Genomic DNA, 27517 nt, shown 5'->3' on the forward strand with positions numbered 1-27517 from the left:
ATATATTTTCCTCAAAACCGAGTGAATAATATCAACTTGTAGATCTGCATGTTTTCTGTTTATACTCTCCTGAATGTTGCCTCGTGTGGGAAGAGACTTGAGAGACTTAAAAAGAAAACAAAACTTTTAGGTGAGGATTAAAAGGCAATTTATGTTAGTTAAAGAATCTGTGACTACTTTTCATTTTCTCCTCTGGTGAAAAATACCATTATTATCATCATACTTTTCTAATATATTTTGCCTACAAAAATACATAACTGTACAAAACTTATATTTTTATATAAACCTAACTTATAAAGCTCATTACTTTGATATCTAAATAATGCCCATACAAAAGAGTTACAATAGTAAAACCTTTAGTAAATTGCACAGAGGAATTATTATGGTTCAGGCCAAAGCTTTAGAGTATAATTTCTCTTGGGTTTCTTCTTATTAACGGATTCATAATTTATCTGTTCAGAAAATTTCTTCATAAACAGAATTCCTGCATCTTATGAGACTGCTTTTCATAAGGCTTCCCTTTGTAAGTAATGTAAAGTGCAATTTAGGAAGCACAAATGCTCAACCTAAATACTGATAACTGCTCTTCACTATTTAGCACGTGACAAAAATTGCTTGTAACCACTGAGTGAGAAAAGCTGCCTTACCCAAGGTTTTGAACATATAACCCACTGACAGGCTGAGCATTAACTGCTTCATGAGAGGTGGGAGATCAATGAACTTCCACGGGGAAGATCTGTTAGAATATTTCCACATTCAGAGAGCGAAGTACCGTTTTCTGCTGCCGCTTTCTAGCATTTTCTTGTAACTGGTAGATCCTATGGAAGAGCCCAGTAATAAGGTTGAAGGGTGGTACAAATATAATTTTCTGTTTCCCTTTTTCAGTCTAGCAAAACAAAATCTATCACTGAGTGGAAATGCATTTGGCTGGTGTATCATTAGCTATGAGACAAACAAAAAGTTTAGTTTCTACAACACTGAGTTGCAGTATTCGCATTTTTACACTTATTCCAAATTCTTACAAACTGATGTGACAGAATTGAAATATTTGTTTTCTTTGTAGATGAAACAAAGGTTTACAGTGCCAGTTCTTTTACTTCACTGGGATATACCACTGAATTTTGTTTTGATTTAGTAATAGACAGTGTGGCTTTGTTGGTAGGAAAAGTGCAAGTTCTGTAATTCAGCATCTTTGTTTTTCCCAAAAATGTGAACTACTTCTCAATTTCCCAAAGAGACGGAGATGAACTTTTCAGGAGCTAACCTGGTATAAAACCATTGTTCTGAAGTCTTTTAATTCCTTTTCATTCAAATAGTTATTGAGAAAAAAAGTTCAGTTTTAGAAGAATGGTATTTCTTGGGCGACCTCTTACACTCCTCGACCTGATTTTCTCCTCCCACCTCTGCAATCACAGCAAACCATTCATACAGAGTTTCTTTTCTGCCTAATGTGTGTGTGTAGAATTGTGCACATTCTGTCTCTGCACCTTTGCAGCACTGGTGTGGCTGTGCAGTTTTGTGCAATGACCTGTTCAGGTGCTGCACATTTTCCTGCTGAGCTCCTGTGGCTGCAGCGCCCTGGAGGTGTCGAAGGGCTCTGCTTCTGCCCTTGGCTCTCGCCCAGTGCTGGCAGTGCTGCTTCCAGGAGCAGCTGAGCCTGTGCCACCACCTCCCATCTGCCTCCCCTTTCACACAAGTTCTGTTTTCTGGGGCTGCTGTTGAATTCAGCTCAGCATCCTGCCCCTCGAGCCCTGCTTCTTCCACCCACTGGGGATTTCTGTCTGTCTGGGGAAGGTACTGTGACCAACACTGATGCACCCAGTGAGGTTATTCCTGTGCACGAGCTCTGGGGACAGGGAGCAGTTTCATGGACAGGGAATTACATTTGAGCAAGATTTCTCTTTAGTGCTCTGAAAATTTGACATGCTGATTGTGAACTGCCTTCATGGAGGAATTCCTGTTGACAAATTCTGCGTTGATATTTTTGCTCCATCCTGTGATTGCTCCTAGCTTATCATGTGTTAATAATGGAGTCCAGTTGTCAGACATTTTGTTGTCCCCCTCAGGCCTCCCTGATGTCCCATGGGTTGCCCTACCCTGGACAGCCTCATAAGCACTTCAGTTCTGTTCCTGTTGACTGGGCTCTTCCTGAAGTGACTCTCCAAAGCTGTTTTTAATTGCTTGATTTTTAATTATTATATTACCCTGTTAGTAAACTTGTGTTGCTTGTGTTCTTTCAATTAAATTAGTCAACTGTTTGTAGTTCTGCTCCATGTGTTCTCCAGTACTTTCCTTATAGCTCTGAATAAATTTGAGTCAGGTTGTAAGTATCAACTGCATGTATTAAAATTTTTCTTATTAAGAGTGATCTGTAATTGGGTGTGCCAGAGCTAAAACTTGGCTCTTTCATGACAGACTCTTCTTAAAGTTATTGATATATTTGATATTGCACTTTATACAAAATGAGATAATTTTAGTTTTTAAGGAGATAGCATGGCCATGCCACTGACTTCTTTATGTGTGCCAAGCCAATAAAATATGACACAAATAATTTTATAGCAAAAATATCCTAGGATTAAGTAAACAAGGCAATATTATCTGTATTAAGAGAAGAGCACAGATGTGTCTTCCTTGGGCATTCAGTACTCACATGAACTGTTAAGTCACAGAATTTTTAAAGATGGCATGAAATTTTTATTGACACAGAAACTTATCTTCCAATCAGTTATATGAATCTTTATATTGCTGCCTAATAATATTATTTGTTGATATTCATTGTGTCAAACCTTGTTAGGATATTGTTTTTTCTCAGATTCTTCACATAAAATTATCCAAGTATTTTCATACAATAACATTTTCACTTTAATAAGTCTTACTTGCTATTTAACAATATGTAAGCACAATCCAGGGTGTGGAAAACCTCTTACTTACATAAACTACTTCTTTGCAGTAGGGCTTTATGCCCACCATGTGAATCCCTGCTGTGTTTGGATACATTCTAAGGAAGCATTTCTAACTTTAATAATATATTGGGATTATAGATTAAAAGCAGTGGGGAAATAGCTTTGTGCACTGTAACCTAACAAGCGTGCTGAGAATCAGCTTTTGGCAAGAAAACTCCCAGTTTGCCCTCTCTCCCAGAAGCTGACCTGGTGGATGAAATAGTAGATGTGTGCATGATTCTAGGCATGCCTTCTCCAAAGATCAACATTTGTACACACTTTAGTCACCTTTTATACGCAGTGCTATTGACATTAACCAGGGCGGCCTCTCTGACAGCGCTGGGCTTTAACACCAGCTAAAGAGCTGCTCTGCTCTGCCTGCATGGTTTATCTGAAAGGACTCAACACCAAAATCACACAGCCTAATTGTTTTCAGCCCATAAGGGTTCTCTTCCAGATACAATATCCTGTAGGACAATTGAGTGTCCTACTGAAATCAGCATATGTTCGATAGTCAACTCAATTTACTTTACTTTTATTCTTCTGAAAATATTAGATTGAGCTCTGTAATTTATCAATACATTATATCAAATTTGCTTTCACTTGCATAACTGTAAAACACTTTTCATGCTACCTTTGTAATTAGGTTTGGACAATATCAAACAAGTGTAAGAGCATAGCTAAGGCTACCAGCTGATTAAAAAGATAACAGACTTGCTCAGATTATGCTCAATGGAAAAGGGGAGAAAATTAGCAAGACATGTCAATGAAATAACTAATTAAAAAAAAAAAAAAAAAAGGATGCTTGCTTTTTTTAAATTCTCTTAAGAAATGGGCTTGCTAAGGTGCTTGGTCTTGTTTCCATCACAGTGCATATCTTGGTGACTGAGTTGAATGGGGCCAAGTGTGAATTAGGCCTTGTCAGCATAAAATTTCCTTGGAAAAATAACATTTTTGACTGCTTCTTGCAGCACTTTAATACTGTATCTTTACTGACGTGGTCTAGGGGCTGGTTTTTATTTTTTATTTTTAAATGTATTTAGCCTTGAAGTATCCGAATGTGATGTTATTTACTTTATCAAACATATAATAGTGTTTTGCTATGGATGAAAGAGGTTCTGTTTGGGACACATTACAGCTGCATCTGAGAGGAGTACTCTGTTCTCTTGCCCATCCTTTTCAGTTTTCCTGGAGGTCACATTCACGTTTTGTCAGTGGGTTGTCATACAGTGTATTTCAGCTGAAGCTGAGTGACAACCCTGTAACTGGGGGCCAGTTGTGTTTTATAGGATTAAGTGTTTAAATAGATGACAGCATTCCTGGGACTGCAGAGGAAACATCATTTTTGTTTGTACTTGAGAACACCTTTTATTTTCACCTGTCTAGGAACATGACCCTCAAGCACAGAGTTAACTGTTATTTAGATCATAATTTTGTTTGATTTGATTTAAAAAAAGGTGTTTTTTTTAGTTATTGGCTTGGTTTGGCTTTTTAAACTGATTGTTACTGATTATGATCAGGATTTTCCAAAATTATGTAATTATGATTTTCAGTTATAGGTGGAATCACTATATTAGTTGGAAAACCAAATCACAGATAATGAATCCAAGAATGATAATGTTGTGGTCCTATATTTTATTGAATTACTGAGGCTTAGAATAAGATGATCAATGTTCTAACTTCCAGTACCAAAAAAGTGAACCTCTTGAATACAGTTCCCAGAACTTTCTTGCAAAGTCTTAACTTAATAAAGACCACAGCATTAGTAATCCTTTCATTTAGGATATCTACTTATTTTAGCTATGGGAATCCACTAAATTCCAGAATAATTCTATGTAGAGATGGACATATGTCTCTGTCATAACACTGTGCTTATGTAAATTAACATTACTGGGGACCTCCATGTGGCAGCCAGCAAGGAAATACTAAGGAAACTGAAGAACCTTCTCTCCCTGACTGTGGTCCCTGCAGGTCTGGATGGGAAATGTGTGCCCTCTCTGTGCTGTGTCTCCTCTTTATCTGAATGAAACAAACCACAATTACAACCCTAAAATATTCTTAACATAGCTCCTAGCAGGAGGATTAAAATACAGTAGTTTCACGAATACAAGCCGCACGGATTATAAGCCGCACCCCCGGTGCCTCGACAATGTTGCTGTCTTTGTCAATAGATAAGCTGCACCCCGAATATTAGCCGCACTTTCGTTCGTCGCGAGAATCCGTGTGCAGCTTTCACAAATTGGCCAATTAGTAACAGGATCGCGGCATAGCGGGCTTTACTGGCTCGGGGCGGGGCCAGGCAGGCTCGGCCCGCTCATGGTTGCCGATGGGGCCGGGTGGCCCAGCTCAGCGCCACGGCTCGGCGGGGCTGGCCGGGTGGTGCTGCCGCCGCCGCCGGGCTCGCTGGCCCCCCTCTCCCGTCAGCACCGCCCCGCTGCCGCGTTCGCTCGCCCGGCTGGCAGGGCTGCCGCCGCCGCCGCTGCCGGGCTCGCCCCGCGCCGCGTTCGCCCCGCGCCGCACCGTGTGTTCGCTCGCCCCACGCCGCTTTCGCTCACGCCGCGCCTCGCTCGCCCCGCCGGCAGGGCTGTTGCCGCCGCTGCCAGGCTCGCCGGCCGCCCCCTCCCGTCTGCACCGCCGCCGCGTTTCCTCGCCCTGACCGGCACTGCAGGCCCCCGCACCGCCGGGCTCCCCCACGCTGCTGGCCCCGATTCTGCTGGGCTTCCCCCGCTGCCAGGCAGCCCCACCCGTCGGCCTTCCTGCTTCTGCCATGCTCCCCTGCACTGCTAGCCCCAGTTCTCCCAGGCTCCCCCGCCCTGCTGGCTCAGGCTCTGCCGCCCCCCCTGCCCCGCCCTGCTGGCTCAGGCTCTGCCGCCCACACCCACACTGCTGGCCCCGCCTCTGCCAGGCTTTCCCACCTCTGCCGGGGCCGGCCGGGCTCCAGCTTGGCTTGGGGCTGCCGCGGGCTCTCACTTCCGTGTTGGCAGCTTTTAGAATTTTGTTAATGTATTAGCCGCCCCGGAATATTGGCCGCACTTGCGGGTTTCCACCAAAATTTTGGTCAAATTGGTGCGGCTTGTATTCGTGAAATTACTGTACTTTAAATCTCACTTTTGGTAATGAAGTAATCTCAGTGAGGTTTTTTATGTCAAATTTTGCAGTATGGCATCCCATTTAATAATTGTGCTGTTGTGTTCCTAGGGACATGGCCCTTCCCTGGGGACTGCTGCTTCAGTGCTTCTGGTGCTTTGTGTTGAACTGCCACTGCATTGCTGGCAGGTGTCACTGGGCCCTGTGTGTCTAATTTTTTAAGAGTTGAAAAATCCACCTTTAATTTATAAATACTGCTTAATATTCTGTCAAATCCTTCCCTTATGATGTTTATTTTAAAGCTTTTATGCATTCTAGAGTGTGGTAAGTTTTCTCTTCTCTGACAATTTCCAAAGTTGTGAGACACAACATGTGTCTAATTTCTTTGTTTGGAAAGGTTTGGGAGCATCAGCCTCCTAACTGCACTGGTTTTGTTAAACCTGTTTCCTGGGTTTAAGAACTGTGATGGAACTCAGAGGTGAGGAATTTGTCTATGGGTGACAAATGGGATGGGAAGAGAGTAGAGGGGAGGGTGACATAGAGTTTATTTCCATATCTTGCAAAGCTCAGGATGACACTTTGCTATGTCTGTTTGCTTTTGTGAAAAACACCTTTGTAATGAAACTGTCGAGGCAGTTACACACTGGAGAAATTGGCACTAGAAACAGGAAGAAACAAGGCATTCACAAACCATATTGCAGGGCAGCACTGGCAATTTTAAAAGCAGTAGGTCCCCAGGACTGGTGCTGGCCCTCCTGTAGGTGTTTAATTGAATTAGCCAGGAGACAAAGTGGCTCCTGCATGGGCAGCAGCTGCTGGCACAGGATCCTGGCACACCTGGCACTCACCTTCACTGGGGGAGGTACAGCTAATGCCAAAGGCTCAGCTCTCCAGAGCTCGTAGGAGGATATTTGGTGTGGAAAAATTCTGGCTTTTATCTGTTGTCCCTCATCTCTGTAAATGTGTTTTCTATGCCCTCTTAGTTCAGTGATAGAATAAATTTGTAGAAAAGCCACAAAGAGAAAGTTGGAGGATTATAGTCTTTCCTTTTTTACAAACTCATGCTTAATCTTGGGGGAAAACCCCTGAATATTATTTTTATTAAATTAATCTTCACAGAGCTGGAGATAACTGAAATTTATGTAGTGTGTAACTTGGAGCAGAGAAAAAAAGGCATTTCCTTAGGAAATGGGAAAAAAACCCTTTTCAAAACAACTGGATGGATTATTACACTGAATGACTTATTATCAAAATGCATCCAGCTTTATTGAATGAATGTAATTGCTTGTTAAACTTTAAAAAAAATGTAATGGTTAATATTTTAATATTAAAGTTAGAGATTCTCTAAATAGATGGATTTCTTTATTTCCTTTTTACTATGTAAAATTCATAAATGATCTGTGTGCTAACACAAGATTAGGTTTTAAAATAAAATAGGTATGAAACTCTTGTATAGCTACTGGTACTTGAAAAAGTCAGGGAAATCCAAAACTCTTGTATTTATCACCAATATTGTTGCCAAAATGAAGTGCCAACCCTTTAAAGGTAGCTGTACTAACCATACTAACCTTGACTGCTGGAATGCTGCCAGCTCTTTGTCATCCTGCAGAAATATATATTATGCTTGAACTGAGAAAACATGCAATTGTCCCTCCCCCTCTTCATTCCCACAAACTGGAACAGTATTGTGCTAGCCTGAGCTGTACTGAGCCGAATCCAATCTGGAATTAAGAATGCTCCAGGGCATTTTTAATAAACTGTCATTCATTTGAACTCTAACCTCCTTTAATTTGCAGAATCTGGTAGCACAGATGTATTCTTCAGCCACATTCATTTCTTTTCCTTTTCCTATCTTGGTGTGAAACACTGCTGATAGCACTTAAAAATGTGAAGCTGCAGAACAAGTAGAAAGTGTTCCTTGAAAATAGGCTCAAAACTAAGAAACAATTACTGTAGTTTAGTTTGCTGGGTTTCTGCCATTCTGAAATGTAAACTTAATTCTAGTGCTGATTTTAATAAAATACTTAAAGTGCCAAAGTCAGTTAAGCTCTTTCTGAATGTATGAAAAAAAGGCTTTTATTACAAAATGTGAAGGATAAAATGAGGCCATTGTCTTGCAAAAGGGAAGAAAACCCAGCTAATAACATATTCAGGGCATAGAATACTCCTGAGCTAAGTGCATTCACTGAGGTTCTCACCATAAACTCTTTCAAAACTTGTATTCCTGGGAATTCAAAAAGTGCAGGGTTTGTGATTAGGAGCATTGACACTGAGGGACAGGGCTGGAAAGAGGGAGCAGCTTCCAGGTGGGAACTGCCCCCAGGGCCTCTGCCCCTGCCAGGTGATGCTGCTGGGCTGGGGCAGCGATTACCCAAAACCAGGTTTGTCATCTTTAATATTGCCTTCAGTGGTTAATTTTCCATTGTAGCACATCTGCTACAGCTATACAATTAACATGGTGAGAGGATTGTTTGTGCAACTTCAACATTCATGCGTTTACATTTAATAGGAATTGATTAAAAAACAACAAAGTTGATTTAAAAAAAACAGGTTTTTTTTGTGCACATCCCTGCCTGTTGAATTCGGCTGTAGGTGTTGGTAGGACAGTTAACTAGGGAAATGTGCAACCATGAACTTGGGTCACATTCAAAAAATGAAGGAAGAGCTAGCTGGCAAATACTGTGTTGAAAGTGTAAATGAAAATAAAACTTTCAAGTCGACAAGTGTTAACGATTTGTGGTTTGAAAAAGTTTTCATATTTAAGTTTTAAAAGTTCTTTTCCCTTCTGTTTTAATCTTTGATCTCTTTTGTCTGGTAATGTAAGAGTATGTTATTAATAGACATTTACAAACCCTCAGCTTTGTTTTCCACAAGTCTTTAATTCTCTTAAATGTTTTGAAATATAAATTATGTGATATGAACTTGAGTGAGGATTCAATCATCAGGTTGGGTACCAAACTGAGAACATGGAAAGGGAGCACAATGATGCCAAAATATACAGAAGTGCAAAAATTCTGCTTTTTTGCATTCTCATCTGCCCTACAAATCTGCAAGTAGGGAGTGTCTTGGTATTTAAAGATACTGTCTCAAAGCTGGTGTCTGTGTGAATTAATGATGTGTCATTTCTGATCCTTACTGCAGTTTCCATTAAGATATGTTTTCTGGAATTAAGTGATAGAGTGGATGCACATCAGAAACTAGATGTAGTTTTTAAAAGGTATGAGGAAAAGCCTAAGAAATAACCCAGAAAACAGAAGTATCATATGTTTTAGTAGTTGAGTCGTCGTTGGAGACAGCATGGGTTTATGTTCTTGCACTAAAGCAGAAGATGAAGTACCTGGTGCTATATTAGAAATTGAATCTGTTTTTAAAGAAATATGATCTGACTCTCTCCTTCTGGCCTGTTAATTCTTTTTTAAATGAGATTTAAGTGTAAATCCAGCTTATTTATTTATTTATTTCCCTCAAGTATATTTTCTCTTTGCTGCTTTTACTAAGAACATTCACTAGACAGTCATTTTACAAAGGTATCTCAAGCCATCATCTTTCTTCATGGTTTCTTCAGTGGAATTTTGCATCTGCAGAGACTCATGAGTTGCACTCCTTGCTATTTCATTGATATCATCATTACACTGCTTTTACTTTGAGTGGAAGGTTGAACATCAGTAGTTTCAATACTGTTGGTAATTCTGATCTGCATTCATGAAATACAGTTCTAATGCACTGCAGGGTATCAGACACGTTCTAGTATTTCATTGACCTTATTAGAGTGTCTATGTAGATGGTGTGGAAGCAGTAACCAGTGTATCATTGGCAAACAGGCTGTGAGTCCTCATTACAATTCCTGACAACTCTAATATTTATTTGTATTATGTATTGAACTTTTTATATAGAAGCCCGAGTATATTGGAATTGAAACAAAAATGCGGCTTATAATCACTGACTGCCTGCTAGGAGACTTTAGAGAGCAGCACTTAAGCATGAGCTTGGGAGAAGTAGCACACTGATGATATGTGCACTATGCAATTTGGTCAGACTTTTCAATTCACAGCAAAAGTGAATTCTTTTCAATGCTTTGCATAACATGGATGAATGGAATATATCATCTTTCCATTTTATTTTATTTCATTTAGAAGTTCTTCCTGAAGTGTTTTCTAGTTTATAAAATAAAAATATTTGGACAAAGGAGACAAGAAGGAACATACAGGAAATAGAACATTTCATTATTCAAATCATTGTGTCTTACTAAAAAAAAAAAAAAAAAATCTATTTCACTTTATGTGATCTGTATCATTTGAAGAGGGGGAAATCCCACTGGCATGCTGGTTACTGGAGGCCATTCACAAAAAATGATTCACCCCACAAGTAAAGCTTCTGCTGCCAGACAGGTGTCATTGTATAGTCTCCATTCTTTAGTGTGTACTTCAAATTTCTCCATGCTAAGGAAAGAGTGGGATCACCACAACTTTCCTACACTTCATGCTTCAGAGATTCTCACATTTATCAGGAGGAAAATAACTTGACTGTTATTAGAGCAGTTACAGATCTTTAAAGTTCAGGATGATAGAATAATTCCATTAGAAGGGACCACTAGAGGAAATGTACTATAAACACCTGCTCAAAGCAGGAATAACTTGGATCAGATTCTCCAGGCTTCATTCAATCAAAATCTTGGACTCAAGGACTGGAGATTTTTCAAATTTCCCTGGGTTACTTGTTTTGCACAGGTGTGTGTTTTTAATGAAAAATGTTGGCTTTTCATGAATACTGTTATATTAAAACATACATCTATAGCTGCATTTAAAATTTCTGAAGTTACTTCTATGGTGAGTTACCACCACCCTGAATTTAAATAATACAAATGGTGCAGGACATATTTATAAATGGTATCTGTATGTGGCAGTGGCCCAGGTTAAATAGGTTTTCTGGTGCTCTGTGTTAGTTCTATTTTGTATAAATATTGTTTATCACTAATGGATTGGTGGAGACTTTCAGTGTTTTGGTTTTTTTCGGTTTTGAAACACTGCTGTTAGTTTTTAAAACAGTTATGATAGGAAGAGATTTGAACAGCCATTTACAGAAAATAATTCCTTTAGTGTGTTCCCCCCGCCCCCACCCCGTATTTATATGGATTTAATATTTTCTTGTTGTAAAGAATATGGAGTTTAAAATGTCCTCTCTCTTAGGTAGAAGAGCTGATGAATGCACTGGAAAAGACTCGACAAGAATTAGATTCTACCAAAGCCCGTCTTGCCTCAACACAGCAGTCCTTGGCTGAAAAAGAAGCACACCTGGCTAACCTGAGAATAGAGCGAAGGAAACAGCTTGAAGAAATTCTAGAAATGAAGTAAGTACCTTGATTTCTTTAATTTCTAGGGGGAAAAAAGGAAATTCTTTTGCTGTAGGAGAAGGTTTTGATGGGTTTCTTTTGGTGTTGTTTTTTATTTTTTTTTCTGTATATATTTAAGTCTGAATCCAAGGACTTCTACTAGTTTTAAAACACTTAAATTCCTTTAAAAGCACAGAAGTGCAAAAATCTTCATTTTAGAAGTACTAAACATTTTTTTATGTTGTTCCTTGTTACATGCAAATAAAAGTATCAGCACTGTATAACTTCTGTGAGAAACTGAGAATCTAAAGTCCCATCTCTCAGTGGGAATGCAATGCTGGAATCTCTGCCAGTGTCACATTCAAAGGGAGGGAGTTGTTAACTTTCTGTTGATGGTGCAAAGCTTATTGCTTTGAATTGGTTAAAAACACCCCCAAACTAACAAAGTCATTTTTGCATGCACTTTATCTGTGTATATGTGTTCAGAATGAAGAAGGAAGAGAGATATATAATTTAAATCTAACTTCCTCTACACAAAGTAAATATCTGTAATTATGGGGCATTAAAGCTCTGGTGTGATCTCTAAAATTGGCAAAAAAGGGTGAACCTGCTATGACTTGGCTAGGCTGGCAATTGTGTAGTTAACATTCAACGAAGAAAATTCACAGTTGTAATTTTGGAACAGTTTTTTTGAGGGAGGAAGGCATATATAACTTCAGGTCAGGTGTTATGGTTATCCTTGCATTTTACAGGAAGGGAAATAATCAGAAAAAATGGCTTTCATAATATTATTGTAAATAAGACAAAGTGGAAATGGAGTCACATACTTAGCAGGGTTTTGTAAAAGTGGATTTTAAGATGTCTGCCATGTAATACACGTGCAGAAATATTGTAATGGAAGCACAAAGGTTTCCAGGGATATCTAAAGAATTTCTGGGTTTGGCTTTAATGAGGTCTATATCCATACAGAAAAATGGAATCATATATGAATTAGAATAGTATGTTACATTATGTTCTATAATAGAGGCATTTTAAAAGTTTGGGGTTTTAAAAATTTTCTTTTCTATGTACATATTATTTGTCCTAATAATAAATCAGCTGCTCAGTGCCAGTCAGCTATTTTCTGTATAATGCTTTGGTCTGTTTCCTCAAGTACCATTTTTTTGTCCTAATCATAAGATTTTTATTTATTTTTAAAATTATAATTAACAATTGCTGAAAAAATAGAGGACAAATCTTTAATTCTGTTAATGTGACTTAAAATTTGATACATTAAACCTCACAGAACAATCTGGAAAATGAGGTTGGCAAAAACTGGTGAGGTAGAAGTAATTTTGACAAAAGCTATTCTATTTTATGAATGAAGGGCTGGGTGAGTGGTATTAGAGGTGAAAGACCCAGTAGCAAAGATCCTAGTTAGGAATAGTGTGGAATTTGAAATGAGATATAAACATATAGAGTTTCAGTATAAATTTTAAAACTAAAATGATAGAATTAGCAACCTGGTCCAGTGGCAGGGTTCCTCCCATGGCAGGGATATGGGAAAAAGAGGATCTTCAGGGTCTCTTCAAACCCAAACCATTTTATGATTCTGTTCATAAATGTATTTTAGAAACAATTCAGATATTTCATTACAGTTGTGAAATTTTTACAGTTGCTCACTGGAATAAGTGAAGCAAACTTTATTAAACTGCTGCGTTATGACAGAATATACTCGATACTGTTTTTTAAAAAATGAACAAGATATTCTCACAGACAGATTTTAGATGCTAGGACCTAGACATCTGCAGACAGAATAATGATAATTCTATGTTGTAATAATATAATAAAAAATTGTGTCTTATCTCTGGCAATTTATTAATTGGAAGCACTGACCATAATTTCTATTTATCATTTAAAAAATTCAATATTGAGTGATTACTGATTTTTGCTACAAGTTTCCAGTTAAATAGGCATGAAGTGTGTGTTTAAGAATGTTCATGATGATTTCCTATGCCTATATTATGTTCAAGTTCCAACCATAACTCTGCATTCTAGGCCCATCTGGCCGTCATTGTCAAGATCCATCTTAATTTACTGGCCACAATCAGTTGTCAGTTTTAGATAAGTTTTTCAATTGTCATTTCTTGTTCCCGTATAAATATGGTTATTTGTGGAAGTTTAGAATATAAATGGATATCAGCCTAGTCTGGTTGGTCTTTTTGAACTGGAAACAAGGTAAGTACCCATTAAATGAAAGTTAGTTTGATAAAATCAACTGTTTCTTAATTTGACGCCAATTTGTGAAAAAATCAGGTTGTTTTAAAGTATGAGTTTGAAGAAGAAGTTGCATTTGCATGTTAATTTCTGAATATGTGATTCTTTTCCCAAAATGTCTATTAAAAATATTACTATATTAGTTCTGGAGGAAATATTTTTGTTATGGTCGTATTATTTTAGCAGTGCACACATAACTCATACTGACATTAATGGAAGTTATGCATACATGTTAACAGTAAAATGCAGCATGTGTTCAAATCCATCATTTTGTCTAATTGTCTTGTTGCTTTGTGCTCTTTCTGTCTCTGAGCATAAAACAAAAAATCAATGCACCCTTTTTTTTTAGTAAGTGATACTTCAAAAAAATCTCTATTGCATAGTGTGACAGAAGCCATGGTAATGCTTTTTTAAAAATGTATTTATCATCCATAGAAGTATTTCAGTTGGCCTGAGCTTTAAATATGGCAGTTAGAAATATATCCTATGACTGCTTTTTCCAGACATTGTTTTTGTTTTCTGAGAGTCCACAAGTAGGAGCACAACCTCCTGAGAGCTTCACAAGGCTTGCCTAGAAAAGCTTATTCATTTTGTAACATGAAGAGCTTGAGGGTAGGAGAAGTTTCAGCACTGTGATGTGGTGGAGATTTGTCAGATGTTTCAGAAATGCCATATTTGTTCAGCATACTTTCATGACCACAATGCTTTCATACAGATCTCCTTTCCTATGTGGTGGTTCCTTCCAAAACTCATAAACCTGCTTGTAACAAAATTAGGTAGCTGTATAGATAGACGAATGAGTATTTATATAATATTAAAATTGCCTTATATATATATGTATGTGAAATAAATGCCTGCCCTCATGGAAAGTGGGTTTTGCTCCATGGGACAGATCATCTTTTTAGAAATGGTCAAAATTATTTTCCCTTTGGAAGATATAAAGTTTGACCTGGAAAGCCAAAAGTCATAAAAGAAAGTCTAATGGCATGTGGTGGAAAAGATATAAAAATGATTGTCACTCTTTTTTTAAGTTCAGGTTTTAAACTATATGCATTTTATCTTCAACTGCAACCTCTAAAGTTAAAAAGGAAACACAAAACTCCAAAGCTCCCCCCGAACTTTACTATCAAAATTTAGTGTATTCTTGGTTGAAAATCTTTAAGCTAATTTTCCGTGATGTTTACTTATTGTTTAAATACAAAGTTAGGAAATATTTCATTGTGGTTTTGCATTAGTTTGATGATCTTTCAGTGGCTCAGTTACATGTGGCAAACACTGCACTTGTGGCCGTGTGATTAATCCCCCAAAAGACTGGACTTCATGTTTTGACCTGAAGATCTGACAAGTCTTAATTTTTGAGATTTAGTTGTTAATTACTGAGTGTTTCCTCTGTTAGCTCAGCATACTCACTGCTCTGAAGGTTTCAGAATTCTTGCCAAGAGTTTGAAAGGCAATTTCCTTGCCTTTAATAGAGTTCATGCCATCACCTGTGGGTATTGCTAAATCAGTTTTGTTGTAATTGACTGTGCCCTGAAATTCACTGCAAATTTCCAGAAGAAAATATATTTTCCCTTATGTGAAATAAATCAGACGATTAGTAATGAAGCATTAAAGATCTCGTAAGAAAAACCCAGCTACTAGTTATTTTATTCACTAACAAAAATAGAACAATACTGTGCTGTCCAAAAAATATATTTTGAACTTGATTTTGCAGTAAACTTTCTTATAGCAGCAGTATAAAATTAAGCATCCCTTCCTTTGTTTAAGTATGGTCACCATTTTTTCACTGAAAATAATAAAAGAGTATTGCTTATTTTTGTTTTTCAGCAGATTTATTAATTTCACAGCACCTGTGTACAGTCAGGAATGAAATAATTGTGGAAAGAAGGGGATAAAATGTTTTTTTTCACCAAGCATTTAGTCCAGCAGCTGCCACTCTGTGCAGAAGTGCTGACCACACATTGCCCTTCTCCTGCTGGGTCAGTGGCTCAGCTGCTCTGCCAGCCAAGGACAGGACACTTGGATTTGCCACTAGATGCCAGTCTTGGGTGCAAGACCAGCTTGGAGTATGAGCAGCTCCACGGGTGAGGAGGAAGCTTGTCCTGTTGGGAGGAGAATGTGCTCTGTCCCTGCTCTGACTGCCCTCCTGCCTTGGAGAGCAAGAGCTTCAGGCATGGAAAAGCATACAAATGGCTTCCAGTGGACTTTGCAGGATATTGCAGGGATGAAGAAGGTCTTTGAATGGGTTCTGGAAGTCAGGGGTCACAGCCTAAGGGAAAGACTGTGGAAAATGTAAAACTAAAGGGTCAGAATTTGTACAGAAGTCAAAATGCTTTATGAAGTACTAGTGGCAGAAGTAGAAGAAAGTTTACTATTCATCTGGTTTTCTGCAGACATACCCCTTTTTCCATCTATAAATTTTACTGGGATGGAAGTTGGGGATTTCACATCTGTGTAGCAGCTCAGCAGGAGTTTGAGCTCTGACAAGAACTGTTGGATGTGCAGAGAATCTATCTAGCTGTGTTTCCAGCAGCTGGACAAATCAGCTCCTGTCCCTGCCTTCCATTATCCTATTACTATTTCCATCCATCACCATCTGTAACTGACACCTGGGGAGGGAACTCAACATGTTTGCCTTTATTTATGTCCTAATTGCCCAACCCTAAGAGGTTCTGACACCCACAGGAGAGTGGTTTCTTCCTCATTGCTGTGGATACAGCAACAGTGAAAAGTGCTTCTGAAATCTCAGTGTGAGTAGTAAATCCAGTGCATCTGGAATGTTTCAGAGTAATTATGTATGCAATTCACCTGTTCAGGGCAAGCACAGGCCAGAGGCATGACACTCATTGACGGGAAAATTCCTGATGAAATTGCAGGGACTCTACTTGCATGTAGTCATGAAGTTAATTTCCTTTTTTTTGGTTCTTCCATAGAGAATGAAGGACAAGGAAAGGAGCATAGCAAGATAGGAGAAACTGGCAAAGTGATTTAGGGCTGGAACTCCACTTTGAAATGTGTGGAACTCACTTAAAACCACTTAAAAGGATGTTTTCCCTACAGACCCACCTGCTTTCTGTGTTACAGCCAGGCAGAGCTTTCCCCTGTGCCCATCTTTTCCCAAAGGAAAGCAGGAAAGGAGATAATTCATTCTCTTCCCTACACTGGAAACTGAGATGTTTCACTAAAAGGTGTGGGCAAGGTTGCTTAGTTTATGCTCCTTTTTAAATGCTGGTATATTCTAAAACCAGCCAGTATCTTCCTTGGAATAATTCTCATTCTGTGGAATGAGCAGTAGTGGGTTCATGACATTAAATGAGTCTCTTTGAAGTTTAAGCAAGCACAGAAAGAGTCAGATTTCTTATATTATTAATATAGAAGGAAGAATATTTTTTCTACTTTTCCAGCTGTATTTCAGCTTATATTTGGAGAAGGATATCTATGATAATTTCTCTAATGTGAATTCTTTACCATGTCTTTTACTCAATCCTTTAGATAACAGAATGTGTATCAATAGCTGTAAAGTGTATAAATGGTGTATAAATAACTATAGAAAAAATAATTTTCAGGAAGAAGTTTACTATTTTTTCATAATTTTATTAGAAAGATTATTTTGACTTGTTTCAGCTGTGGAAATGTATACTATAAACATGTTCAGATAGCAAGTTGATTGTCTCAAAAATTGTACCATTTCAAATGCAGAACACTAGACTGTTTTCTAGTAACCTGTGGACTGCTTCAATTTAATTGTAGGATTCATGCTGAGAGTGTAGAGAGTCATATCCCAAGTTAAATACAAACAAAACAGCAGGATGTTGATACAACTGTGACTTCCATAGGAAGTAGTTAGAATGGTAATGTGGTCCCCTAACTTGGGTGGAAAGTCTCTTGTGACTGTTTTTGCCCCACAGACCTGTAACACAGCATGCCTTGACTAACATTTTTGACACCAACTTGCAAACACCATAAAGATTAGAGAAGGCCAAATGAAGGCTTTGTTCTCTGGAACAGAAGCTTTCTTGACTAAAATGAAAAGATGTTTTTCTTTTGTAAACAAAGAAGGGGCTCTAAGCAATAAAATGTTTCTCTCTGTGAGAATAGAATGAGTGAGCTTTTAACTTGTCAGTGTTTCTCTTAAAGATGTATGAGTGTCACCAAGTTCCTACTTATTTGAGGATGTTCAGATTAAAGGATAGCATACTTTCATTTTGTTCTATAAGATTCATAATGTTTGAAATTTCATCATCATGGGAAACAAATTTCTTAATTTTGTTCTTTTTAAGGTCATAATTTAGTTTCAAAATAGGTTGTCACCTGCTATTGAAGGTTGGTAAGATCAGTTTAGGATTTCTACAAACTATGAATGAGAGGGTGGGTTTTGGCCACTTTTCTAAGTCTTTCCAGGGAGACAATGTCTTTCTGTTATGGAAAGGTAGCAGTGCTTGTGTCACAGGGCATTGTCTGGAGGCAAACCAGGAGTTCAAATGTATTCCAGACAATGCATACTATGGTTATAATAATCAGCATACTTTTCTGGGCCAGAAAACAAGTCTGGCTTGATTTCTTCATTTCAGAAGGATTTTATCTCTAGTTGTACAAGTGATCTTTCAGGTTCCTTTGATCCACATGATTCGAGGCACCTGCCAGGCAGAAAGAGAATTTGGTGGTCACTCCCAGTCTATACCCTAGGAGTGCACTTTGCTTTCCAGTTTTGTGGCCATTGTTCTTTACCCATTCTGGTACCTAGCCTCAATAGAAAAATTACAGTCAGTGCTCCAGCAAACATTTCGTGTTGGAAATTCTACAGTACTTTTCAGGGATTTAGTGCTTTCTCCAGGAGCTGAATGGTGAAGAGATCAAGGGGATCCTGCAGCTGCTTTATGAGGAAGACACTTAAAAGACTTCAGACTCTGGGGAGGGTTAGGCAGGGGGAGGATATGTTTGAAGTTTGAAGAAGCAGAAAGGAAGGCATAAACTCAGTGTAGAGTTTGGCCAGATCTCCCAGCATGAGTATCAGGTACTTGCTGAAGTTAATCAGTGGTCGATTAGAAGGGGAGAAGTGCTGCTTTGGGGAGTGGCTGGTGACCTTGTGGAACTTGCTTCCAGAGAGACATCAGCTGATTCCAAAAGGGGTTGACAAATTCATAGACAAGGGCTGGCTCTTGATGGATTTCTTTATACTCTTTGGCTGTTGTTCTTGACCCATGTTCCTAAAATTTATTTTCTATCTGCAGTATCACGTCTTCCCTCCCATATTGCTCACTTTGACTGAAACACATATAGTGATGATTTCTAACCCCTTTTTAATTTTTTTTTTTTAAGATCTGGTTATATTAAGTTCACTGATAGAATATACTTTGAATGGCCTTTTATGTCTTCTGTTGCCATATCGTGTATAAGTGGATTTACAAGATGATGTAAGTGACAAAATGATTGGTTTAAAGTGCAGGTTATAAGTGAGATATGACAGTTACATGACATTCTCTAGTGATTTAACCACTCAGAAGACAGGCAGGATTAACAGTGTTTCAGGTTTACAGGTGTTTCAAACAGCTTGAAGGATGTGGAGATGCAGAGTAGTCTAGCCTTTTGTAATGTGAATGAGAATTTGAAGAAACAATTGCAGTTGAAAATAATTACCTTTACTTCCTCCATTATTTCCTTTTCCTTTTAAGTCAATTTCTTTAAATTAAATGCTTTTCAGTTTTTTATATGTAAGTATGTTAGGGATTAAAATTTTCTGAAGAAGCTTGTTATTTTTATCTGAATTTAAATTACTGAGCAGTTTAGAAATCTTAACTTCTAGATAAAGAAGACAAAGTGAATATGCTATCTACTAAGTATTAAACACTTTTTGTCTGGTTTCTATTGCACAACATCTTTATTTGCAATGTTAGAAAATATGAGGAATAGAAAAGATCGTACCCTTCAATTAGTGATCTTGACAAAGCTGTATATACTTTGTTTTAAACTTACCTTAAATACACTTTTCTTAGGTCAAAAATTAATGATGGTGAAAATTATTAGATAGGATGGCATTAGTTTTGAAGTTCAGCCAGCATGAGAATGTAGAGGCCTCCACCTCTGATAATACACTCAAAAGAGCAAATGGCTCAAAAGTCAGAAAGGAAGGAGTAGGAGGCTGAAAGTTTAAAAAAAAAAAAAAAAAAAAGAAAAAGTTAGGCTTCTGTTTCATGGATTTTTTTAAAGCTGACTGAATTATGCCCTTGTCTACTGAAACCCTCTTAGTGTAATTCCCATTGGCCTCTGTGACACCTAGGGCAGCACTGATCAACTGCAGGCTCCCATATCCCTAACCTTGGCCAGCTCAATATGATGCTAGCAGATGTTTCTGCATTTTAAACTTCAAAATATGATGGGTCAGGGTTTTTGTTTTGTTTTGTTTTTTTTTTTCCTTTTTCAAGTGGCAAATCTTGCATACTTGAGATGCAGGCCATGTAATTCTATGATAGGAATTATGAGCTGAAGGTGTCCCCAGTGGGATAATGCTGAACTTAATGTAAACTCAGATCTTTGAAGATGGAGAACCAAAAAAAATTTAAAGTTTTGGATCATTTAAATGAAACTGGTGGATTATTCTTTAATATTGTATAAAAATCCAAAATATAAAATATGCCTAGAAATGCATATTTTCTGTTAAAAGGAAAAGATCTTATAAAGTCAGTTCAGATTCAGAAGCTATCAAACAGGAGCAGTTTTAGCAGCACAAGGGAAAGGTTTGATTAGCTTTCTCTGCCCATTACTCCTAAGGTGCTGCAAAGTAAATCCACTGCTGCCTTCTTCCTGTGCTTCCTGAGTCCTCTCCATGCTCCTAGGAAAACAAGTACTTCTCTCTGTGCTGTGGAAAACCACATCTAAATTCCCATTCCTTATGTACCCCTTATGTATTCCTTATGTATCCTTATGTATTCCTTATTTCATGAAGTCAGGTGCAAGGTGTAAGGTGCTTGAAGTTTTGTGCTCTCTTGTCCAAGAGGTTTATTGATAGTTCTCTAATGAGCCTTCTCTTGTGCTTTGTGAGGTGTGAGTTCACAGAGCAGCCCTTCTGCCTGTAAGGCCATAAGTAACATTTACTCTTTTATTTAACTCATATAGTGACACCTGTAAAAATTTATCCTCCTAGAGGTCTGTACCTGTGTCTTGAAATGAGTAAAAATATTTGTGTTTTGGAGGAAGAGACACACTTGTGGTGGTGGTGTTTGTGCCTCCCACTGCACCCTGTCTAGATTACTGATTGTGACCCCGACAAGACTGATCCATCCCCTTTATTAGTACAGTGCCAGGTATAATGGGTTTCCATCCATCATAAATACAATGAACAAGATAATAGTAAAACCATACATGACATTATGACTGTCAAACCTATCTGAACAATGTGAATGCAGAAACATTTCAGCAAAAAGAGAATTTTTCAAAAAGGATTGGTAAAATATGGCATAGCACAGAAATATGCTAAAGCACTACCTTCTCAAGGAACAGCACCTCTCTTTTCAATGCTGTGTTGCTGTTAGCAGAGACTCACAGATCATGAATTATGTGATAACAGTGGAAATCAGGATGAGCTCATCTCAATTTTCTCTGACTGTGAACAAAGCTGGCTAAATCTATGCTGTTGTGCAGTGTACCAAGGTATCTCAGCACAGAAAACCTCTATTTGAGAAAGTGCATTATATAAGTCCGTGCTAAGTCCTATGGTCAAGCTGTTTTGTTCAGCATAAACATCACCTTAAAAGGATGCCTTGGATGACTTCCTTAGGGTGAAGTGGCTTCAACTGAGTAGACAAACTTTTTCAAGGTTGCACAAAAGCTGGGTGACAATGCAAACTTACACAGAATATCTTTAGTGAAAATTTTATGGTTGCTGGTAAAGAGAAATGTGACTTTTGTAGAGGAGCTTGCATGATTTTAGTAGGAGTGTTATGCTTATTGTGTTACATTTTAGTACTGAAAGTTTTATTGGGGGATGCTAGGGAAAGGTTTGGGGTTTTTTTCCCCCTCATATTTAATAATTTTCTCAAAACCCATACAGTTTCAGTTTTGTAAATGTGCAGATACTGAAGGGGAAACAGTGATTTATTGGCTTAGATTAGAAATGTAAAACACTTTTTTGTGGTTAAACTCTTCCCAGTTTCTAACCACTCCTACCTCAAACATGTAGTTTATCATTGTTGCATTCAGCTCTGACCAAAATTAGGCCACACAGGACTCTGATGATGACCATATTGCTAAAATCATTCTAGTTATGATGGATTATTCTGCTCTGCTTCCCAGCAAACTTCTTGCATAGTTTGAAAACCAGCTTTCATGATTTTTGTCTTCTAGGTGTGACAGTGAAATGTAGATTGGTCTAACAGAGACAGTCATTAAAATATTCTATTTTGCTCTTTTTTATTTATTGCCTTTATTATGGTCAGGGGACAGAGATAGGTACTGGGTAGAAAATGTCAGAAAAGGGGGTTTTTGTGTGAGGGGGCTTCATGGTAGTTGTGATCACCTGTCTGCATGTTATGGCAAACTTCTTCCCAGAGGCTGGTTAAGTGCAGTTGATGAGAGAGCTTTTAAACTAAAAGGAACATTAACCCCCACTCTAAAAACCCCAAAGTATAAAATTCTGTCATTTTGTTAACTTGTGAATACTGTTTATGAGCTGGACAACTTTATCCAGCTCTTGCATGACTACCTTGAGAAGTTTCTGTGTGGTCAGTAAACAGAAGTTCAGCAATTGATGTCTGTGAGGTTCAGAGCAGGAGCTGCTGTTGGGAATAGTGTGAAATTCAGCAGCAAAAGGGAGGGATTATTATGTAACACCTAAAGAGTAGAAGCCCAAGAAGGGGTAGATCATCGCCTTACATCCAACAACCTGATACCTTCTTAGCAGAGTGGAAAACGCTCTGACATTCAGGAGCTTCAAAGAAAAGACTTTTCCCCTAATGAAAAATGATTAAATTTGCAGCAGGCATGAAACAAACTTGACTGCTTTCCAGTTTTCTTTGGGTGCCCATTACCCTCTGTGCCCACCTGATTATTTTGTCAACTGCTGCCAGAAAACTGCTGAAATGAAACCAGTGTTCCTGCTTCTTGTGTGTGTGCATCCCACCCAGGCACCCACTGCTCTCTTATCAAAGTACTGCAAGGATCCAATCGGGAAGGAAATTTATATACAGGATTTTCACAATTCTATTAAGAAATAGAATTTGTAATCTTTTCTCTCAGAATAATCTCCCTTCAACACTTCAATGCTGTGATGTTTTGTTTAGTCTAATATAGGGGTTTTTTTTGGTAGTATCTAGTCTAAAAATGAATCTAATTAACAGATGAGTTTAGGAAATCCCTCTTGTAATTTAGCAACTAAATGAATAGGGGATATCAGTATCTGACAACCAAGTTCCACTTAAGGCTAATGTAACTATTACCTCATTAGTGCAAGTTTCCACTTTTCAAATAAAACCCTTATTGAATTTAAATATGTATTTGATGAAGGACTAGCTGAACTTAGGTGAAATTTGCTTTGTGGAATTCCGCTGCCTTTATTGATACTGACTAGCTTTATAAATGTTTATCTTAATTACGTTTTATTGTGATTAAAAAAGATTGCAGATACTCTGCCATTTTTGTAAAGTGAGCTGTTGGAGCTTTTTTTGTTCAGGAGGAGGGAAGGGTATGGAGAATAGTGCAGCTCCAGAGAGGAGGCCCCTCGCAGGCCATATGAATCCACTTACATGTAAATTGCTTGTCTATATGAATTAAGGTGAAGGTTATGAAAGAACTGCATTTCTGTGTTTATTGTAGGATTTTTGACAGTCTCTTTCCTCTTTCAAGTAAATTTGGCTTAAGTCCACAGTCAGTACAGTTTTAAGTAAACTCCTCTTTTGTTACATTAACAAGGTTATAACATCACTGAGGCAGATTTCCAGCTGCATGAATTGAGGCCTGAGCATGCAGACTGAGGGGATAATTAAAACCTTAGGGTGGGTGAGTTAAACTACCAGCTAAAATTGGATAAAAGGCTAATTGTCCATAGCCACATAGTGCATGTTTCTAAATATCTGTGAAATAAAGAGAAATATTCCTGGTCTTTTTTAAATGCTCAGATTCAGATTATATTTTAGGGCATAACAAAAATCAAGAGAAAGTAAATAGAAAGCCAAAGAATTATTTCCCAGGTATTATTTTATTTTTGTTATTAGTTGAAAAACAGAATCCTTTTGAAGACTTCAGTGATTTTCTGACTTTCTTTACAGCTCAGGAAGCATTTTTGTGTAGGAAGTATGAACCTCACTGTGTGATACAGTATATCAGAACGGACTGGTCGGTGCTTTGTCAAAATTTGTCATATCTCTTTTTCCTTCCTCCTTTTTTTCATTACTGAGAGTGGAGTTACATACCTTTGGTGACCCTCAAGAAGATGACATAGAGTCAGGCAAGATGATACATTACCACAAAGTTAAAAAAACAGAATGGGTTGTAATGGCAGCTTGTAGTGAGCTAAATGAATTGTGAAGGCCCATTTGTTATTCATTAGGAGAAGCAGAGCAGATACTGTTCTGCCTTCATAGGGAGCCTTTAAACTTCAGGTCATTTTACACTGGTACCCTTGTGGCAGGGACAGCATTTAATACATTTTTAACAGCTTTTACATTTCCATGCTTTGCAGCAGTGCTTGTTGAATCATTTCTCTAATGAAGGTGTTTTAGAGTAGTTTAGAGTTACTTTGGGGGAAAAACAGGGAAAAAAAAAGAAATAACTGAGTTGATGAAGTGACTTTATATACTAAAGAGCTAAGCAGGCAGAGCTGTTGCTCCAAAGTAATGCATGCTGATCCCCCTGCTGCAGAAGCACAGCCCTGGGGAACTGTGTTTTTCTGTTGTTGTTGATTTTGTTTGGGGAGGGCTGTTTTTCAAAATGTAAGTAGAATTAAAGTTGTTTTTTTCACAGTGGTCATTCCTCTGGGGAAGGAAGGTCTGAAGAAAAAAATGTAGGCATATTTTTGAGCTATTTCTGAGTTGCTCAGGAGTCTGATGGAGAACGTTCAACATTTTGGCATTTTTTTGGGAAATTGTGCATAATGTCTGTCATAACCCTTGATGTGGGCATCTAAGGAACCCATTATAAAATGAACTTGGAGTGGAGGGTAGAATTTTACTGATCAAAATAAATGTTGATTATTTCATTGCCTCCCAAATGGGTCAGTGGTGTTCTGGAAAGCAAAAGCAGAAAGGTAGGTACCAATATCAAACACTCTGAGAATGATTTTTTCAAAAGTGCTGAACAATTCTAAAATTTTCTTAACTTTAAGAATGATATGTAACTCTAAAGAAAGGTTTAATAAACCCAACTAAAGGAAGTAATCATTTCATGACCTCACATTTTATTTTAGGTGATAGCCTTTCATATTTACCATCTTCAAATTATGTTGTGAGAGCCAAATTGCAGTGACTTTATTCCTGTTCAAAGTATTAGAACACAAATGGTGTACTGAATTTTAAGAATTGTTTACAAATAAACTTAAGTAAGAAAATACTAACTTAAATGTAAGAATTTTTTTCCTGAAACCAGTCCATCCTTTATTTTCTTTAGATTAGCAGCATTCATTCTTTGCTTCATTGCAGATGATTTTCACTGCAGTTTTAAAATTGATTTATTGAATGATAAACTGGGCATTGGTGTGAATTAATTTTTTTTTCCAATCTAAATACATGTAATTAATGGTCGTCATACAGCATTGCCTGAAACTGTTTATTTCATATTTATGATATCTTACAACTTTATTTTCATGGTTTTAACTTATTTGTCAGAAATGCAATATAAAGAACATCCCTGTAAAAGGAGGGTTCCAGTATTAACTACCTAAGACACTTGGATGTTGTCCCTTTAGCCCAGAGCTTCTCCTAAGTTGAGGATTTTACTCTCCCCAGTTCTGAAGCTACTTCTGGTGCAGTCCTGACTCAAACACCTCTTGGGCTGCCTTTGCTTGGGCATCTTGTTAGCATCTTCACATGGAATTTGTAGCAGCTGTGATCAGTAAAACATGAGGCAGCCAAAATAATTCCTGTGTGCCTCCAGAACGTTCTCTGCCACGTGTGTCATTAGGATGGTCCCTGTGACAGTGCTGTGCCAACTGGAGCTTCCCTAGAACAATTCCAGATGTTTATTCTGCCACTGGAAAGCGATACGTTCAGTCACATGGTTTGACTCTGGCAAAAGTTCCAGAGTTTGAACAGGTTAAAAAGCCACAACAAACCAAAGCAAATGGAGCAATAATAGTCTCTTGAACACTGGCACACATCACACACTTCACAGTAATGATTGTTGAAACAAGTAGAGACACTAGGAGGAGAAAAATCTTTTTTAGACAGGATGTTCATATTAACATCCTGTTATGGTAAATCTGCTGAGACCTTCAAATTAAATTACAGTAAATTCACGAATACAAGCCGCACTGAGTATAAGCCGCATCACTGGGTGTTGGCAAACATTTTGGTTTTTGTCCATAGATAAGCCGCACCCGAATATAAGCCGCTTTGTCGTTCGCAGCGAGGACCCGCGTGCAATTAGTAACAGAACCGCGGGAGGGCGGGGTTTACTGGCTGAGCTAAGGCTGTGCAGGCTCGGCCCGCTAGGGGCCGCTGACGGGGCCAGGTGGCCCAGCCCGGTGCTGCCGCTCGGGGCCGGCCGCCGCTGCCACTGGGCTCGGTCACCCCGGGTCGGCACTGCCCTGCGGTGGCAGGCACGGACGGAGCTTCCCCCGCTCCTACGGCAGCGGCGGCGGGCGGGGAGGGAGCTTTCCCGCGCCCGTGGCGCCGGCGGCGGGCAGGGACGGAGTTTCCCCGCTCCTGCCGCGGCAGCGGCGGGCGGGGACAAAGCACCCTGTCGGCTCCCCGAGCCGCGGCAATGGCTGCGCGGGGCTCCCGTCGGCTCCCCGGGCCGCAGCAATGGCGGCGCGGGCTTCCCCCCCCCCTCCCCGGGCCGCGGTAGGGGCGGCCCGGGTCCCCCCTCTCCTCCCTGGGCCGCGGCAATGGCGGCGCGCCCCCCCGTCTCTCCCCTGGGCTGTGGCAGAGGAGGAAAGAGAGCTCTCCCGCCTCTCTCCCCGCCCCCCGTGCTGCCTACAGGGAGCCAGGCTCCACCCACAGTGCAACAAAGTAGCGATTTGTAACAATCGCAAAATGCCGACTTTGCAGCTGCTCGGCTCAGCACTCTGGCAGGCACTTCTGAGGTTGTATTAGCCGCTCCTGATTATTAGCCGCATTTCCGGTTTAGGAGCAAAATCTTAGTCAAATTGGTGCGGCTTGTATTCGTGAAATTACTGTAATATTCTCTAAAGGTACTAAATTTGTCTCAGCTGATCTGCAGTTATCTTTGAGTTTGCCTTCTATAAGTAGTCTAAGAAGAGTTTGCTTGTAGAAGTGTTCACTGACCCACCAAATTTTTGCTTGTTTTAAATAGTGGTCACTGTACATGTGCATCACTGACTGAAATTTGATTATAAAAGTTTTCTACCCAGTCTCTGGGAAGACATGTAAAAACCCCAGACACAGGTGAAAGGCAGGCTGACTTTTATAAGAAACAGCTTTTTTCCTACCCTGCATTTTTTAAAAGTAGCTGAGTTTTGAGATAGAAGTGTACCTATGGTGGCTTGTTTTCTTTGATCCCATGCAAGTCAGCCCTAGGAGTGATCCAGTGCATCCGGGCTGTCTGACAGCTTTACCTCTTGTTCAGAATAAAGTGGCTCCTTTTGCTGTGGCACAGAAGAGATGTGGTGTGGTAGGATTTGTGGGAATCTGCTAATGGTTAGGGCTTTGCAGTGTGCCTGCTTCCACCTAGGATGGCTGACTCTAAGTCTGTGCAAATAATCAAATTTGACTGAACAGTTATTAGGTATTACAAA

General features: G+C 38.9%; 1 protein-coding gene across 11 annotated transcripts in view; it reads left to right on the forward strand.

Annotated features, from left to right (window-relative positions):
• Positions 1 to 27517, forward strand: part of ERC2 (ELKS/RAB6-interacting/CAST family member 2) — a 413636-nt gene that overhangs the window by 199273 nt on the left and 186846 nt on the right. For all 11 annotated transcript variants that reach the window (XR_004419294.2, XR_004419295.2, XR_004419300.2 and 8 more), the window contains one exon: positions 11216 to 11376. Coding sequence is in view for 1 of the 11 variants with exons in the window: in XM_033071602.2 (XP_032927493.1) it covers positions 11216 to 11376 (161 nt within the window). In the remaining 10 variants the exon portion in view is untranslated. The remainder of the gene's footprint in view (positions 1 to 11215; positions 11377 to 27517) is intronic.

Source organism: Catharus ustulatus, chromosome 13, assembly GCF_009819885.2.
Source record: "Catharus ustulatus isolate bCatUst1 chromosome 13, bCatUst1.pri.v2, whole genome shotgun sequence".
Taxonomy (NCBI): domain Eukaryota; kingdom Metazoa; phylum Chordata; class Aves; order Passeriformes; family Turdidae; genus Catharus; species Catharus ustulatus.